At 39.3% G+C, this 17,835-nt stretch overlaps 1 protein-coding gene across 1 annotated transcript in view; it reads left to right on the forward strand.

The window, feature by feature from the left end:
- GTF2F2 (general transcription factor IIF subunit 2) overlaps positions 1-17,835 on the forward strand; it is a 90,260-nt gene that overhangs the window by 33,156 nt on the left and 39,269 nt on the right. Inside the window, exon 6 of the mRNA XM_027674333.1 lies at positions 8,696-8,777. Coding sequence (XP_027530134.1) covers positions 8,696-8,777 — 82 coding nt within the window. The remainder of the gene's footprint in view (positions 1-8,695; positions 8,778-17,835) is intronic.

Consider the following 17,835-nt stretch of genomic DNA (forward strand, 5'->3'; position numbering starts at 1 on the left):
TGGTGGTCTCAGTCTGGTTGAGAGCGGTGAGCTGCAGTCTTCCTCTGGATCCCACAAGTGGTAAAAACGTTCCGAAACTCCAAGTTTATATATTCTCCAGTTCAGGCGGGAGTGCTCAGTCCCTCCCTCAGAGCGGGGAATTCCATAAAAGGGTGTGAGGACAGGAACATCTTCCTATCTCGCAGGCCTCTACTGATAACGGTTTCTGGGAAATGGCATGGAAGGCTATAGAATACACAGTTTTGGGTTACACCCATCCAGTGATGAATTGGTCCCAGCCGTTCTAACTAGGACAATTTTAAGAGACAGAAGTTACAGAACAGTATCTGCTCACTTGAGTTTTCATCATCTTCTCAGTGTTCTAACTCTTGCAGTTGAAATTTTCCACTTTGGTGAACGAGTAAGTATTCTTTGAAAGATCATGCAAAATCGTTCTAGTAGTTTGTATGATAAAATATTCAAAATGAATTTGATGTGGAAAATATACTCTGTGGAGTTCATGAATATTTACATTTAAACCTTTGAGACTTGAAAAATTTAGAGCTGCCGTAAAATTTTCATCACCACAAACCCATGTAACTTTATTTCACTTCAGCTGACAGTCATCTGTGATACAAAATTAAAGCCTGGCATTTCTTGGTGAAAGTTTTCCACTTTCTGTGCCATACTACAAGACTTTTAAAAAAAAACATGGTTATTCCTGTGCACTCAGTTATACATATGGTATTGTCGTGCATGTAGTTTTAGTGGGGTGGTTTCATATAGCTCACTGTTTTTTGAAGGTGTAGCTATACTGGATTTCCTTTTTTCTGTCTTTTTGTCCATGCACTGGAAGATCATCCAGAAGTTCATTTTGGCAAAGATATGGGAGTATTTCTTGCAATCAAGTTCGAGACTTTGACCATTTTTGTGCTTTGAGAGTCTTTTTTTGTTGTGTACCAGTGTGACAGCTGAGATATGCTAAGTGCATCCCAGATCTTCTTGCTTCCAGCTTGTATTGAGACAGAGTAACTTGTTGCTGGGTGCATTCTCTTGCTGTGAGTGAACTGTTTCTGCCCTATCCAGCTGAAGTGTCCCACTGGCCGATGTGGGTAGCTAGCAATCCTGAAATGACTGCTGCTTCACAGATTATCAGTGGCACCTGTATGCTGGGATTGGCCATTCAAATAAGGAATAGTGCTGGAATCCAGCAATTGAAAGCATATTGTTTTGGTTCCATATTAAGCCAGAAAATATACTAAGTACCCTTACATACACTTAGGAGAGTGGCTGTAGTAGTACTCAGTTTCTGAGTTAGTCACCCTTTGGGTTGCACCGAAGGGCAATCCACAGAGCTTTTCAGTTTCTTCTCAGTCAGACAAGCCATCCTGGAGACAATGAAAATGCATTGCTGGTATTTATCACTTACATAGAAAAACAAAACCAAGGAGGAAGAGGCTAGCCTGCTGCTCCTCATTCTGCCCTACAAGTTTCCTTTTGGAAAATAACCTCACTTCATTTGCTAATGAAATCCATTTGGGTTATTGAGGCAGCTTACTTGCCATTTAATGTCGTAACACAGAAAATTGGCCAGGTTGTTGGACAATTAAACCATTCAGTAGCTCCTGTCTCACGATGTTGGTAGCATAGACATTCTCATTCCAATTATATCTCCAGATGTTGATTAACAGCCATTGAAGCTGTTACCAGTAACAGCTCTACATAGCAATTAAAATTCAAGATTTTCAAATCAGCAAGTCTGAAAAATTTGCATTCAAGTGATGCCTTAAGGTCCATCTGTTTTTTTTATTTTTCTAATTTTTATAAGTTTTGTAAGTAGTTATATAGCAGAAGTAGGTTTTAGAAGCAGCAGCACTTATTCCCTTACCTTTAGCGTAGTAACTACAACCCTTTTACCCCAATTCCCCATATCAAATATCCCCTGAATTCCATTAGAAAATGTTTAGTCTCTTGTCAAAGTAGGTCTATTCTGTTTAGAGAACACTTGTACTTTGGCCTAAACTGCAGAGTACAGTCAAGGACTGGGTGACTATGTGCCTCCTGTACCCTGAAGAAGATGAAGAAGGATGAAGAAAGGGTCTCAGAGACCCCAGCCCCAATTCTCAAGGGGCATGACTGAGGGTGGACCAGGGCAAAAGCCAGGGGGTGGAAAATCTGGGATTGGACAGGCAGTATTATAAATTGTAACATCTGTAACAGAGGGGCACACACGCGTCTTATAACTTTATGCCTAGGCACAAATTAAATCCTTTCCTTATCTCACCTTCAAAACTAAATTGTCTCGGAGTTTTTTCTCCTTGAATTTTCTTTTAGGCATCAAAGAGTTTTCAAAGGGCTTTCTAAGAAATTTTTCAAGTTGCTGTTGATATTTTTAATAATTTTTGAGCACCGCAGTGCTACAAGACTAAAAAGCAAACGCTGTGCCAGTATTTGAAAGGTGAATTGGATGACACAGGTATTTAAATATGAAAAGGTACTGTACGAAAAACAATAAAACATCTGACTTGGAAATCAATCAAAAATTAAGGGAGAATAATATAATACTAATCAATGTGGGTGGAGAGAAAATGGGTGGTGCCAAATTTTTTTACCCCTTTTTTTAATTAGAATTTGTTCAGAAAAGCCGATGATATTTTTTCTGTTAAATCTTTCAGTATGTTTCATTTGTCATTTTGTATTAGAATGTATACCATATTAGTTTTCCTATAATTAAGCTATACAAAAATTGTCTGCAGGCTTCAAACTGGGAAATGTTAAGTAGAGAACTATCACTCAAATGTTCCTGTGATTTGGTTCTTGATCCTATTTTTTTTAGTGAGTGATCAAGAAAGAGATAAGTTACTGGTGATCTTGGAGATGATACTGATGAGAGTGTAATCAGTAAGGCAGTACATTGCTGATGCAGAACCATTTGAATTGTTGGTTGGGATAGTATTTTAACATCACCAAATATGAAGTTTATATGCCCAGGAATACGCCCTAGACAGGGCTTGCAGTGTATATGTTTGCAGGAGAGTTAGGGCAGAGCCTCTGATCTATGTATAATACATCACTGGCAACTGAGCATAAGGTCATTTTTCTGTGCAGTGGTCAGTAAAACAAATGTAGGATGTATCCTTGGATGCCTAAATAAGGGAATGCCAAGTGATGGCTGGGTGATCCTCTTCTCTAGTTGCATAGCTACCAGGGAGGGGTGGTCCGAGAAGGGCACCAGCCTTGAGGCTGCCCTTTGAATGCAAGAGAGGTGCCATAAAATGCCTTTAGTCTGTAAGAGCAGAGCTGAGGTCTAGTGCAGGAGGAGGCTATTCCATGTCCAGCCAACACATGCAGTAACTGGGAAGCTGCACAGCAGTTTAAGTGAGCAGAGTGGGCTACCAGGGCTTCCAGCTTGGACGCTGGTGTGCTGGTTTTGGCTGGGGTAGAGTTAACTTTCTTCACAGTGGCTGTTATGAGGCTGTGTTTTGGATTTGTACTGAACACAGGGTCGATAATATAGAGGGTTTTTTATTGCTGAGCAGGGCTTCCACAGAGCCAAGGCCTTTTGTGCTCTTCATACTGCCACACTGACAAGGAAGTTGTGGGTGCATGGGAGGCTGGGGGGAGACACAGCCAGGACAGGTGACCCAAACTGACCAAAGGGATATTCCAGACCATATGACATCACGCTTATATATATAAACTGTGGGAAAGAAGGAGGAAAGGGGGAACGTTTGGAGTGATGGTGTTTATCTTGCCAAGTAACTGTTGTGTGTGATGGGGCCCTGCTCTCCTGGGGATGGCTGAACACTTGCCTGCACATGGGAAGCAGCAAATTAGTTCCTTGTTTTGCTTTGCTTGTATGTGTAGCTTTTGTTTTCCTTGTGAAACTGTCTTTACCTCAACCCACAAGTTTCCTATCTTTTACCCTTCCGATTCTATCCCTAATGGGGGAGTGAGTGAGTGGCTGCGTGAGGCTTGGTTGCTGGCTGGGGTTAAACCATGGCAGTCCTTTTTGGTGCCTAATGTGAGGCTCAAAGGGTTTGAGACAATGACAAATTTGATGGGGATGTGCTAGATTGAATTTATCGCTGTTAGTGGTGTTCAGCTAGAAATGAGGAGGCTCCTGCTCAGTCTATGGGGCTTGGTCGCTGGCTGGAGTTAAACTATGACAGCTGGGAAGCAACAGCCCAACTTCTACCGGTCGAGGAGCTGGAGGCACATGGGCCCATAGCCTGTCCTTACTGCACTTTCATCTGCTTTTTACCGCTGCCTGAAACCATGCATACTGAGTAAGGTATTCATCTCCTTCTTCCTTGGCACCGCCCACAAAGTGGAGGAGTTGGTAAAGGACCAGATCCTGTCCCACATGCTGTCAAGTCTGGCTATGATAGACAATGTCTCAGGAGAGACATTCATGAACTGAACTTTCTCAGGCCAATAAGAATGATTAAGAAGCTGAAAAATTGGCATAATGGAAGATTCAAGGAAACATGATTTATTTTTATTAGGCTTGATAAAGGTGGAGAGTACATAAGTGCGTGGATGGGCAGAAATGCTTTCCTAGCAGGCTCTTCAACCTAGCAGTCAATGGTCTAATAAGACACAGTGACTGGAAATTGGAGCTGAGTGCAGTCGAATAGAAGACTGATACATTAAAATCTCCAAGTCAGTCCATGTCTCTCTAAAAACTCCAGCAATCTAATCCCTATCAGACCATATTCTGCACAATTTCAGTAAATTTCTTTCATGCCTGTTTGTGAAAATTGCCTTAAATGCTTTTACCACATTCTGTTCATTTGGTAATGATTGTCAGCAGGACTTGAAGCTGGAATCAGCATCTCCCCAACATATCTCTCGATCATCTCACTGAGACAACAGTTGAAATTACTTTATGAATTAGCACCAGGGCATTTGGGCAGGGAGGTCAGGGTGTGCATGCATTTGGCAGCTAACGATGAAGCTATGGGTCATGTAGACCAGCCTGTTGGGAGCTGCACTGACTGTGTATTTGTACCTGCCATCCCATTTAGGGCAACTGAGAGCGTGAGACACTTGGGAAAATGTTCTATTTTCCCTTCTCATCACTGGTCTTAGCTAGTCTTCCAGACCTGTTTATTTATCTTGTACTATCTGCATTAATTTGAGTAGGTATTTTTAACAGGGAATTGCCACTTTCATGCCTTATTCATCCGTTATCTTCTAGGCTGATGTGACTATGGAAATACCAAGGCAGATGTGTAGCATTTTGGATGTTTTCCAGTACAGGTCTGGTCCTGCAACAGGAGAAGACAGACCCAAGTCTCTGCATTTGAGTTTGGTGAATGAAGACTAAGTGGGCTGCAAAGATAGTAAAAACTGTATTCCCCCACTACAGTCTTGCATCAAGAGGTTTGCATGTGTCTTTGCAGATTTATTCTGCTAGACTCTCTGGGTATGTTAAAATCCTTAAGAGGGTCCAGGGAAAATGGGACATAAACCTTGGCTTTTGGACAGTGGTTGAGCTTAGACATCAGACAAGCTTAGCTGCAAGGCAGTGTTCTTGGAGACTGTGGACAGCCTCATACTGTGAGGCGATTGGAACATTTGATCTGGATTTGGCTGCAGAAGTCAATCTGGATCAGTGGTAATTAAAAGAGGGTATTAGCCAAGACATCGAAGAGGAGATATCCAGAGATGGATGCCATATCCCTGACAGTGTTCAAGGCCAGTTTTGATGTGGCTTTGAGCAACCTGGTCTAGTGGAAGGTGTCCCTGCCCATGGCATTGGGGTCAGAACTAAGTGATTTTTTAGGTCCCTTCCAACCCAAACCATTTAGTGATTCTATGATAATACTGAGAATAAACATGCTTAATTGGCAGGTTCATTTCCTAAATAGTTGGTATGGGGGAGCTCTCTGCTTTACCTATCCTAATCCTTAAAACTTAAAAATAATTCGAAAATTCTGCAAGGTGCAGGGAGATTGATGGTGACATGTCAGTGTTCAGGCAGCTGGGCTGGATGGCTCAGATGAATATAGATTAGCAAGCCTTGAACCTGTACCACAGAAACTAGTGGAAAAATTGTTATGGAGTTCAAGAGGTAGATAAGATTGGAAATAACACAAATGCTAGCAAACATGGCTTTATGCAAGGGTTTTCTGGTCAAACAAACCTAATTTTGTTTATTTGTTTATTTTGAAGATTGTGAGTTTAAAGTAACAGCGTGTTTGCAGCCTGCTTAGCATTTCATATTGCACATAGAGTCTTGTGACATTCCGATTTCTGAATAAAAAAAATTAGCAAACACAGAACAAGATGAAAAACTGACAGCTATCAGAAAGTAATTATGAATAGGAAGTCACTGGAGTTGTAGTTTGAAGGGCTTCCTCCAGGATTAGCGAGGAGGATAGTAGTAGTAAGTGGGAATCACTGCTTATAAAATGTTGTGATTGAGACAAATGGTGATCAGACAGTGAATAGCTATGACAGGACTGTCATGGTGTGACTGGGATCGCTTAATTCACAGAATCTGTTTAAAGACAATGCATAAGCCAAAGGCAATTATACACCTAGGAACTGGGACTGCAGAGCACATAGATAAAATGTGAGGTTAGAAAACACTTAAAGTAGTTGTGTTAGTAATATAATAGCCAGTCAGCTCCATAAACCCTCAGATCTTGATTTTTAGAGACAAACTGATCTTAACACAGTTTAGCCATCTAAACATGAAGTCATGGGACACAGACACCACTGTCCTGCCCCACCCCCCCCAAACCAACCCCCAAAAAAACACACAAAAAAAAAATCCATCACAAGGCAGATCACTGAATTCTAAAAGAAGTGGGACCAATTTTCGTTCAGCAGTCTCCCTTCCTCCCTCTCTCAGCTGAATTCAGAGACTGAATTGAGATGGCTGAAGTGAGGTGAGAGAAATTCCAGTTCCTGTATCTGTTATTTAACCTCCATATATGTTTTTTGTAAGATCAGTACAATAGTATTATGTCTGGTTTCTGGTCTCTGTATTCAACTTCATTTCAAGATTGAACAAGATGCAAATGAGAAACCCAAAATTGATTTAAGTGTGCCATAAATGCCTTGTGATGAGATAATGCATGGGCTTAAATTACTTCATTTATTGAAAAGATGGTTGAGAAGTGACTTGATTACTATGTATAAGTACTTTCAAAGGAAGAAAACACCAGGTACTGAAAGGCTTTTTATGATAGTATAGAGAGTCATAAGAAGAACCAATTGGTAGAAGCGGGAGTCAAATTCTTATTAGAAATTAAGCAGCAAAATTAGTACGACTAGCCACAAATAAGTTACAAGGTTCTGTAGAGAAGAAAGACAATAAAATTTTTCTATCTATAATACATAGGAAGTCAGGCAAATTTGCCAAGTTGTTTCTCCTGACCATAAACCTAGGAATCTGCAAAACCAGAAGTGTTTTAATACAAATTTTCTTTGTTTCATTCAAAACTATCTGAAAAAAATATGACATTCTTATTCCCTTCAAGGATTACCAAGAAATTTTAGATTAAATCATTTTAAAATACATGATGTTGGAGTAATTGCTCTCTGCATTATTCAGGGAGAGCAGACTTAGATTTGCAGATGTAGTAATATTTCAGTCTATAAGGCAATAGAAAAATCAGAGGCGTCTCAGAGTGCCTAGTGTTACTTGGCATCAGTACATCTAAGCATTTCTGTTATCTTTTGTGTTGCCAACTGAAAGTGACAATGGCAGTGTGGTGCCCTACCCCAACAGCAAGACAAGACTCTGTTGGAAAGACATTTTAAATAGTGAGAGCTAATGAAGCCGTTAAAGCTCATCGTTTATTGTATGGCAAGGCTGTTCTAGAGGTGTTTGTTTTACACATATTGCACTGGCGATGTCCAAAAGAGATGAACAAATTGACAGGCTCCCCCCTGCCCCCTCATCATTATGCATTAGAACATTGTAGTAGACATGCAGGTGTTTGCCCACCATCACTTATCTCTTCCTTTCTACATCAAGTTGCTTTTAATTTTTGGGCTTCCCCACCTTTATTGAGTAGGCTGTTACTGCTCTGTTAGTCATCATCGCTTTAGGCAAAAAGGTGGACGCATTGGATAACAGCGACTGTCACAGAGGTGACTGTACGGAGATGAGTATTAGCTAAAATACAAGTACGTGATGTCCTAGGTTATTAACTGAAAGTTTTTATTTCTTTTTCCTGAGTGTTAGCATATGTTGTTCCTTTAGTGAATTTTTTTTTATATTGTAATAAGATGAAAATGCGTTACTCTTTTCCTGAGGATAGGAATAAAATTAACTTTCATTTTACTGTCCACTAATTTTGGATACTTGATAATTGGTTCTCTTTGTACATTATGTTTTTTATAGTCACTGACTATATTCATTACACGTTTCCAGAAAACAGTTCCTAGATAATCAGAGTGCAACATCTAGAGAAAGGAGTTGCCACTTCTTACTTCAGATTTGATCTTTGTGATTCATTCTTAATATATAAAACATCTGAAGGCAAAATAAGGAAGTCTAGGGTATACTAGCTGTGCAAACATGTTTTTCCTGCTTATTTCTTTGGTGTCTAAATATCAGATATTTTAGAACTTTATTTTAGAACTTATAATTACATTTTATTTAGTAAATTCTTACTTAGTGAAAAATAATTCAAATTTTGACCATGTTGGTGACACTCAATGTCCAGTTTTGCTTTGTTTTTTTCCATTCTAGATAAACTTGCCTTGGAAGGAATAGTGGTGCAACGTGCTGAATGCAGACCTGCAGCTAGTGAAAATTATATGAAGCTGAAAAGGTAGGAGTGCTTCATTACAAATGGATATGTGATATCCGACTTTGATGCTTTTATTATTGCCTTACTAGGAATGGATGACTTCAGTATTATCATGGTCTTACTTCACATTTATACAGGATCGGAACTGGTCTTGCTTTTGGGGTGGATTTACAGTAGGGAGGGAATGAAGGCTGGCATAGGACTTGTACCTCCCTCTGGTTTTGTCTGGTGGGATGATGCAGACCTCTCTGACCTATCATAGGCAAAACTTTTACTAGAGCACATGCTGTGCCTCTTCATACCTGAACGTATGAATGTATGACTGTATTCAAATACGATTGAAGCTGAATTTCCTGAAGACTTAAAGGTTTACATTGGTCTGTTCAGGACACACTTCTTGAGTATGGGTTTCGCTGTGGATCGTCCAAGTTTAATTCCACTTAATGCTGTGCCATGTTAGACAAAAAGAATCTCTGAAAAGATATTTAAAATGTCCAAAATAGGAAAGAGTTTGTGGAGAAGTCCTGGACATAAACTGGCATGCTTGCTAGAAAAGGCAACGACTGAAAGTATCAGAAGTGGTATGGAAACCACAACACATACATTTAAAAAAATCCTTTAGTGACTTCTAAAAAGTTCGGCAGATATGTCTAAAATTGTGATACATGTGATTCATGTATCTTATGGATAATTAACTTTATGATGTTCTCTAGTAATAAATCAGATTTGGGATTGAAATGTGCATTGTATTCAGTGCATCTTTATATATATTAAGTCTGTGAGTTTTCATTATACCACCCTTTTGTACTGTGAGTTTGTTGTAAATAGAGAAATTCAAAGCAGGACATTTCAGGAAGAGAATCATGTGTGACTAGTTTTAGAGTTGTCAAAAGAAATGCAGAAAAGGCAAAGTGATGTTTTTCTCTAATTCCCAATCTGTTTTCTATGTATCATACACATTTTCAGTATCTTATGTTTTATTAACCTCCTCTGTCATCTAAATTGCTCCAGTATTTCCTTATTGCATTCATTCATTTTCAAGACTTTATGTTCTAGCTGTTGGCAGATCAGTACCATAAGTTTGTTTCTGTGCAGTGAACTGCTTCATTTCAGACTGAGTTTTGTGATTGCTATCATGGTTTTTGTCATCATGGGGAAATGGAGTATGAGGCGAATGTGATGGTGGCAGAAAAGGACTCATTTCAATCTGGCAATTTTAAATATACATGAATATAATCTGTGGGATGTATTTGCTTCATAATTGTTCTAATTACAGGTTTCCCGATCCAAGTGCGTTTTTGCATTTTCCACATAGTTGATCAGATAAGCTGCTTCTGGTAAGACCTCAGCAGGACACTGAAACAGAACTGATAGCTTTAATTATGCACTACCCAAACTTTGAATTTTTCAGCATTCTGTTCTCTGTCTCATGCATGCAGCCCTCCTGATCTTCAATTTTGTCATGTTCAACTCCTATAGGAGCAACAGAAGTACAAACATGAAGGCAGATTTTGTGTTTGGAAACACTGACAGGTGAAAACTATGGTATTGTTGTTTTTTCTTTCCTGCAGAAAAATTGTCAGGCTGTGTATGCCTGCTTTCTAGTTTTCCATGTTTGTAAAGACTTTTTGCCTTTTACCAAGAAGTTTAAAAAAAAGTAATCTGATCTGTTGGGAATCAGCATGAGATTTAGCAGATCTAGCAGTCACAGCTTCAGAAGAAATTGGGTTTTGTCCAAATACTGTGTCTGGTATTTGAGTAGTAGGATCGAATTTTTCACTCTCTTTACGCTCTCCCACCCTCAACATGCTGCAGTCTGTATTTGTGCATAAAAAAGGGTGACAGTATTAAAGATAAAACACATAAGTTACACAACCATGTTATATTAAACCATTTTATTCATTTTTCTGTTTCATCATGGCTAGGCTTCGCGAACGAAGATTTGGGAAGGGCTCTACCCATTTTTCATGCAAGCGCGTTGGTGGCTAAAAAGGCCAATACGAGATAGACACGTCCGGTTGCAAAAGACACAGCAGAAAGACTCCTTAGATGGTATATTCTGCAAGGCTCGATTCTTTCTGCGTTGTCTTTTCTCCTCAAGAGTGATCCTGCGTGCTTTCTCAAAGGCATCAGCAGCGTTATAAATGGTGTGTCTCCAGGCCTCCCGATTGGAGGCCAGAGTAGACCAGTTATGGTGATCAATATGCCCGAGGCTGAGTTGTTGCTTCAGGGAGTCCTTGTATCTTTTCTTCGGAGCTCCTCTCTTGCGGCAGCCGGAGGCAAGTTCACCATAAAGCAGGATCTTAGGGAGGCGGTGGTCCTTCATCCTGGAGACGTGCCCTGCCCATCGCAGCTGTGTTCTCAGTAACATGGCCTCAATACTTGTGATTGCTGCCTGTTCAAGAACAGATGTATTGGTCACATAATCTGACCAGTGGATGTTTAGGATTGTACGGAGGCAGCGTTGATGGAAGCGTTCTAGGAGACGCAGGTGGTGGCGGTAGATGACCCATGATTCGGAACCATATAAAAGAGTAGACAGCACTATGGCTCTGTAAACACTGATTTTTCTGTTTACTGTTGTGCTTTATATGAGACAGACTCTCCAAAGATGAACTTTATAATATTGACAGAACAGCAAGTCTATTGTGTAGGCTTTAAGTGTTACAATATTAAGTTGAGTTGGGAAGGAAATAAAATTAAAAGATAAATACAGTTGCTTCAAACTTTTAAGATCTAGAAAATGAAGTTAAGCTGCACACTCTCAACAGCTGTAATCATTTGTTTTCTGAGAGCTAGCAATGACCAAAAGAGATTATATATCTCCTGGTATTAAATGCAGATATGGATCCTGTCTTTTTTACCATCTGCATCTGGGTCAACAATATCAGCTGATGGATGCATGGTATTTGATTTCCCTGCTGCTCAATAGAGTTTCAGTGAGAGGACAAAGCAATGGTCTTGTGATGCAGTTGCCAGCAGTTAGGTGGGAGATAAGTGTGACATGTGGGTTCGAGGATGAATAATGAAAGCACAGAAATTGGTGAAACGTGTGAGTGAAAGTGTTATCAAGTGTAGTAGGTGGGAGAGGTTTTTCCCCAAGAAGCAGCTTTTGATATGATTACAGGAAGGCTGTAGATGGCTGATGTTCACAACACTTTGAATACAAGGTACAAATGTGTGTCTAGGGATAACTAGCTGGAAAGGTAAAATAAAGGTTGTGTGACCTTCACTTGGTGTTTTCTATTTTGGAAGTTTTGTTGTTGGCAGATTTATTTAATTTTTTTTAATTTTCCTGAACTTCAAGTTCTAGAAGGAGAACAAATACCATGAAACTCCTGCAATCCTGCACTAGTAAAGCTTTGTGCTATTGAATTTCCTAGGAAATTTTTATTAGCAATGTATTTGTTCTTTGTAACAGCTTAATGATTAGTTGTACATTTGCAATTACTGCTGGTGATGCTATTGAGGCTAGCTGGAAAATAATGTGTGGTTTCCAAGCACCTGTCCTGATTTCTGTCTTGTGGGAGTGGATCTCATGATCCCATTTAAAATATTTTAACTGTGTGGGGGAAAAAACCGAGCAGTCTGCAGACAGTTTTACTGTGCAGCGGTCACAGAAAATACTGTGCCTATACTATACTTACTGTTTGATAGTTCCCCTCTTTACATCCTCCCTAGCCGGTCCCACCCAACCTAGACTATTTTCTTCATCTTACTGCAGTTGGCTTTCCACCATGAAGATGTATTATCTGTACCTTTATTTTTTCTGTCTAAGCGCAAGAGATTTTTGCTTCCATTACATTAATTTTGTGATCCCGATGTTTAACCACCTTGGAGTTAATGGCTCTTCAAAAAGAAAGATCTCCCAAGAGGCTTGTCTGCACTGGGAAAAATGGGGCACAGGGAGAGAGGAGTCCCCCAGACATTCAGGATCCCTTAAGGCTACAGATAATTTGAGAGGAGATGAGAATAAGATTTTGATACTCCCAAGGGGCTTTTGCTATTCACAGAAGAGGGGAAATGAGGGACTGGCATGCACCCAGACTCTTCCTGACAAATTACCTGTTTCTATCCTTCACTGGTCCTCATGTCCATTCTCTTCATCCCTCTGATCATAGCAAACTCTCTTCTTCCCCAATTCTTTCTCTGTCCCCCCTTCCCATTTTTGTTTGCTTCTGTTTCTCCATTTCCTCACAGGAAAAAAAATATTTTCAAAAATATTTGGAACACATTGGTATCATATACCCCAAACTACATTTCATTTTGAGGTAAAGTTGAAAAGAAAAAAAAATCTAAGAGCAGCTTCTGCAAAGCTCCAATTCAAACTGATATTGTCAAGTTCAGTAGCTACAGAAAGCTCTAGAGGACTGCTCAGGTCCTCTGCAATGTGATGGCCAGGCACCAGACTCACAGTTTTCGGGGGAGGTTTTGAAGGTGCATGAAACTGCAGCTCTGGCAGTTGTCGAATGCACTGTTTGATAGTGCTTCCCCAACAGCAGAGGATGGCAGGCAGAAATCGAGATAAAATCAGAGCCCTTGTTTCATTCTCAAATGTGCTGCTGAAATATTGGTCACTTTTCAAAATGGATTTTGGAAGACTGATTCAACAACACCTAATCTGAACTACCAAACTGTCACAAACTGTACAAAATGAAGAAGATAAAAAAAAAAAAGAGTCCCAGGATTACCTAAAGGCTGCAAGAGCCAACATTTAACACTGCAGTGAGGCTGGTAATGCCTGCAGTTCTCTTAAGTAATTTAAAAATACACCTTGAAGTATGGTTAGTCTAAAGTGGTGATTGCCAATATGGCAGCTGTAATAGGATTACAAGAATTCTGTATATCTTTTTGCTTTTTCCTACAAGAGTTTTCTACAAAGAGTAGGATGAAAGTCCTTAGAATAAGCTAGTGGAAGAAACGTGCATGATAGGGTTTTAGAAAAAATGAGTTGCAAAATGTTCTAGAATAGTTAAGGAACTTCCATGTTTGAAAAGTCTCGCGTCTTTACAACTACACTGCGGAGGCCTCAAGAAGTCCAGACATTTGGTGGTCTGTGTCAAACAAGTGAAATTTATTAGTGCATATGAGTTGCTCACCTTCTCTAAAGTACTGTGAGAGTATTGACTGACTGACAGTTCAGTATATTGCTGAAAATGAGCATTATACCAGTTCTTTTCTCACAAATAGCCCCTACTAGCAGAATAAGATTAATAACTTGACCAGCATGCTGTTTCATGTATGTTCTTGTAGATATGCTTAGTTGGCTATGAATTCATTTCCAAAATGAATATGTATGCATACATTTGTGCATTTTCCAGAAAAGCTGACATGCTGCACAGAGGCTGCTCAGTTTGAGGTGGGAGGCCATTTTTATGCAAAGCTGAGATTGCATCTGCCTCTGAGTCAATACAACCTTGATTTTTCAAATACCGAAGATCATTTTCTATGGCTTGAAGTAAGATTCAGCATAGTACAAAAATACATTCCTCAGGATGATTTGAGTTACTCATCCTATACAAAAATATAATTTTTTTCCATGTGCTAAAATGTTTCTAATCACAGATTTTCTGGAGAATTTTGTGCAATTTGTGAAAAATTATCTATTAATCATGTCCATAAGGGTACTGTTAAAAGATGTATTTTATATTATTCTTGTGTTCCTGGACACCCACCACTTCTTACAAGTCAAGCAAATAGTTTTCTGATTGTGAACAATTGAACTGCAAAGTAACAGCCACACTAGTACTGAAGTCTCTTTGTCCATTTTTAGTCCATTTTTCACAGTTTTTGAAGAGACTAGCAGAGAGAAGCAAGTAAGAAAAATAAGGTTAAAGAGAGATCAACTCAGCAGCACAGAGGAGTGGTTATTCCCCATTTCAGGGGTCAGGAGAGTTGCTTTTATTGGTTTGCTATATACTTCTTTGTGATCTTAGGTTCTTTTCTCTGTCTCTTGTCCCTTTCATTTTGTCTGTCATGTTTTACTGTTCTTACAAGTGGTGTTCTGAGGCTGGATTTTAATTGGTCTTTTATATTACCATTCTTTTTTGTTCAGTGATATGAAAAGGTCGTAATTGTGGTCTCTGCTTCCAGCCATTATAATAATGCTAATAAATAAGGAATAGCTAATGTTGGTAATGCAGCAGGTATTTTATCATATTCCTCTTAAATCTGCAGCTGGATGCAGAAGGTTAGCATGTTCTTTTTACCCCATTCTTGTCTTCAGCTTCTAGTAGCCAGGTGTATATGGGCTAATTGGGGGGCGGGGTGGGTTTTGTAGGGAAAAAAAAGAGGCATGAAACATTCCTTCTTTTTTTAATACATTTTCTGGCATATGAATTATATTAGTTATGGAAACTGATACTTTCTTAAATTCTGGGAGAGACCGGTGATCTGATCACTGGATCTCAGTTTCCTTCCGTTTAGTAAATGCCTGGAGACAAAAGATGAAAAGTGTAGGCTTACTTGGTGGCTGACTTACCATTCTCCTTTTGTTTTAACTTAAAATGACTTTGTTACAGTGTGACATGAAATTTGCCTTCTTTCTGTTTTTTAAATATCATCATTTCCAGGTTAGAGTCACAGAATCACAGTATAGTTGAGCTGGGAAGGGACCTCTGGAGGTCATCTATTCCAAACACCCCTGCTCAAGCCAGGCTACCTAGAGTTGGTTGCCCAAGACTATGTCCAGTCTCCCCCTTATTTCTCTGGAATTGAAATAGTTTCTTAACAGTGAGCATAGTGATTGTGTTCTGTGCCTTTTTAGAAAGGCATATTGCTGAGAGAAGCCTAGCATGAAGATCATTTTCAGAAAGAAGAGAGATTGCATATATCAGAGGGAAGATACATATTTAAGAAGAGTTTATAGCAAATACTGCATGGATTTTTTCCTTATACCTTGGGGAAGAAAATCAAGTGATTTTCACAAAAAAGAAAGTTGTGATTGTAGAGTTCTCATTGTTCTGTTTCTTTAACACCAGAGTTCATGAAACAGTATTCCTCTTCTGCTGGTTATACTGCTCCTTTTCCCACCCTGCCATCGGAGACATTGCATTTAAGAACACACCTAATTTGCTTTTATGGTAATTAGCAAAAAAGCATCCATTTCCTTTTTATCTGCTGAAAGGGTTGAGGCTAAAAATAGTCACACTGGAATATGTTCAGGCTTCGGTCATAGCCAGATTCTTCAGGCTGAAAAAAAGCCGCATTCAGTACCATTGCTCAGCACCAGAAGTTCTGGATATTTGTAATTCCAGTAAACCTATATTCCTGTCAGTGGCACACATTCCTTCTCTTGAAACCAATGTCTTTGGTGTCGTACAGTGCTGGAGGTGTTTTAACCTTACTGTTAACAGGACTACAATAATTATGAAGATGTCTCTGCTGCTAAGGTGCTTTGCAGATTTCAATGAGGGACTTGTTTAGTATATAGGGACATCCTTCCTCTTTCCAGGGCAGCATCAATTCCTTCTTTTCATCTCTTTTCCATCTGTAATATGAAAGTCACACTATAGTGGGTGAAAATCTGAAAGAGGGTTCAGTTTTAGCTGTCATGAGTTATATGTTGTTACTAGACGTGTTAACCTTCTGTTCTTCTCATTTATCATCACGTTTGACCTTGCCAGGGAAAGTGGGGTAGCCAGCTGATCTAAAAAAGGCCATTTCTGTATCGGTGTTAGCCTTTAGATGTAAATCTTCATTTTCTCTGTTGCAGAGCAGAGCTCGCTGAAGCTCATGGGTCTCTTCCTGGCTCCCATGCCAGATGCTATAGTCATGCTGAGTACTGCTGGTGTTCTGGGTTCTGCAAAGCTGCTTTGGCAACTACTAGGCTGACAAGTTTAAATTTTCACAATATGTAGAATGTCAGCACCATAGCACATCTTCTATTTTTAAGCAACTTTGCTCACATACTACTGATGATATTTAGAGTTTGTGACATACTACTGATGATATTTGGAGATCAGTAGATTAGTATTGTCCAACAATAACCCTGATGCCAAGGAGCTCCCAAAGTTATATGATATCACTGAATACTAAAAGTTATCCTAGTGCAAAATCAAAGATTACAATCAGGTGGCAAGTTCTGTCTGTGGCATAGTAATTTCCTGGCTTATTGAAGTATTTCTGAAACTGATGAAACAGCAGGAAGGCAGTGAAACAATGGCCTGAAAGATGATAGGGTACATATCTGTTCATCCAAATAGCACTTGTTACTTGGGATGTCACCAAGTTCAAGAAAGTTCATAGATGACAAATCCTCTGGTTTCTGGTTCTTTTTTGAAGGAATGTCTGTCTGTAGGACTCCAGCACTTCTCAAACTGGGGTTGCCTGTGATCAGTGGGTGATTTAATTCCTGAAGACATGGCAAAACTCCAGCAGGAGCTTAACTCCCAGAGTGCCACAGGACCAGCTACACCATAGGGGAAGCAGTGGCAGTATCTCCAGTGCTCCTCAAAGGCTCTGTGGGTGGAAAAGATGCCAGCTTTAGAAACTAATCACAGCATTACATTTTATGGAAGAATCGTTCATTCTCTAAATAGCTCAGATATTAATATAAGATACTGAAGCACTGCAACCATCAGTTAATACTCAGGCACAATCCTGAAATATTTTCCAAAGGAGCGGATACTGTGCAGCCACCTGCTAATACTTGATTCTGGGATGTTTTTAAAATGTCTTAGGAGTTGAATTCAAATGAACAACATAAAATGAAAAAGGATAGTAAATTACTTTCTTTTTCATTAGGTGAGAAATAAAATGTAAAATTCTTTGAGTTTTCCTCATCCTAGTATACTTAAACTCACATTTTTTTCCCCTTGAGTCATCTGGATAGAAAATACGAGATTACCCATATCAGAGGCCAACAAATTATACTTCAGTTGCAAATACAGTGAAGGAACTTTAAAGTCTTAGGGGACTTATTCATGTTTCAAAACAAGTGAACATCATTTTCAGCAGGATTTTTCACAAAAGCTCTTCTACAGCTTGAAAGAAGCAGAAATTAATACAAAGGACCACTGCCTGAAATCTTTCTTATGTACATTCATGTGCATGCAAAAAATTTAACAGTATTATAAAA

This window comes from Neopelma chrysocephalum, unplaced genomic scaffold (genome assembly GCF_003984885.1).
Source record: "Neopelma chrysocephalum unplaced genomic scaffold, ASM398488v2 Primary Assembly neopelma1_25, whole genome shotgun sequence".
In the NCBI taxonomy this organism is placed as follows: domain Eukaryota; kingdom Metazoa; phylum Chordata; class Aves; order Passeriformes; family Pipridae; genus Neopelma; species Neopelma chrysocephalum.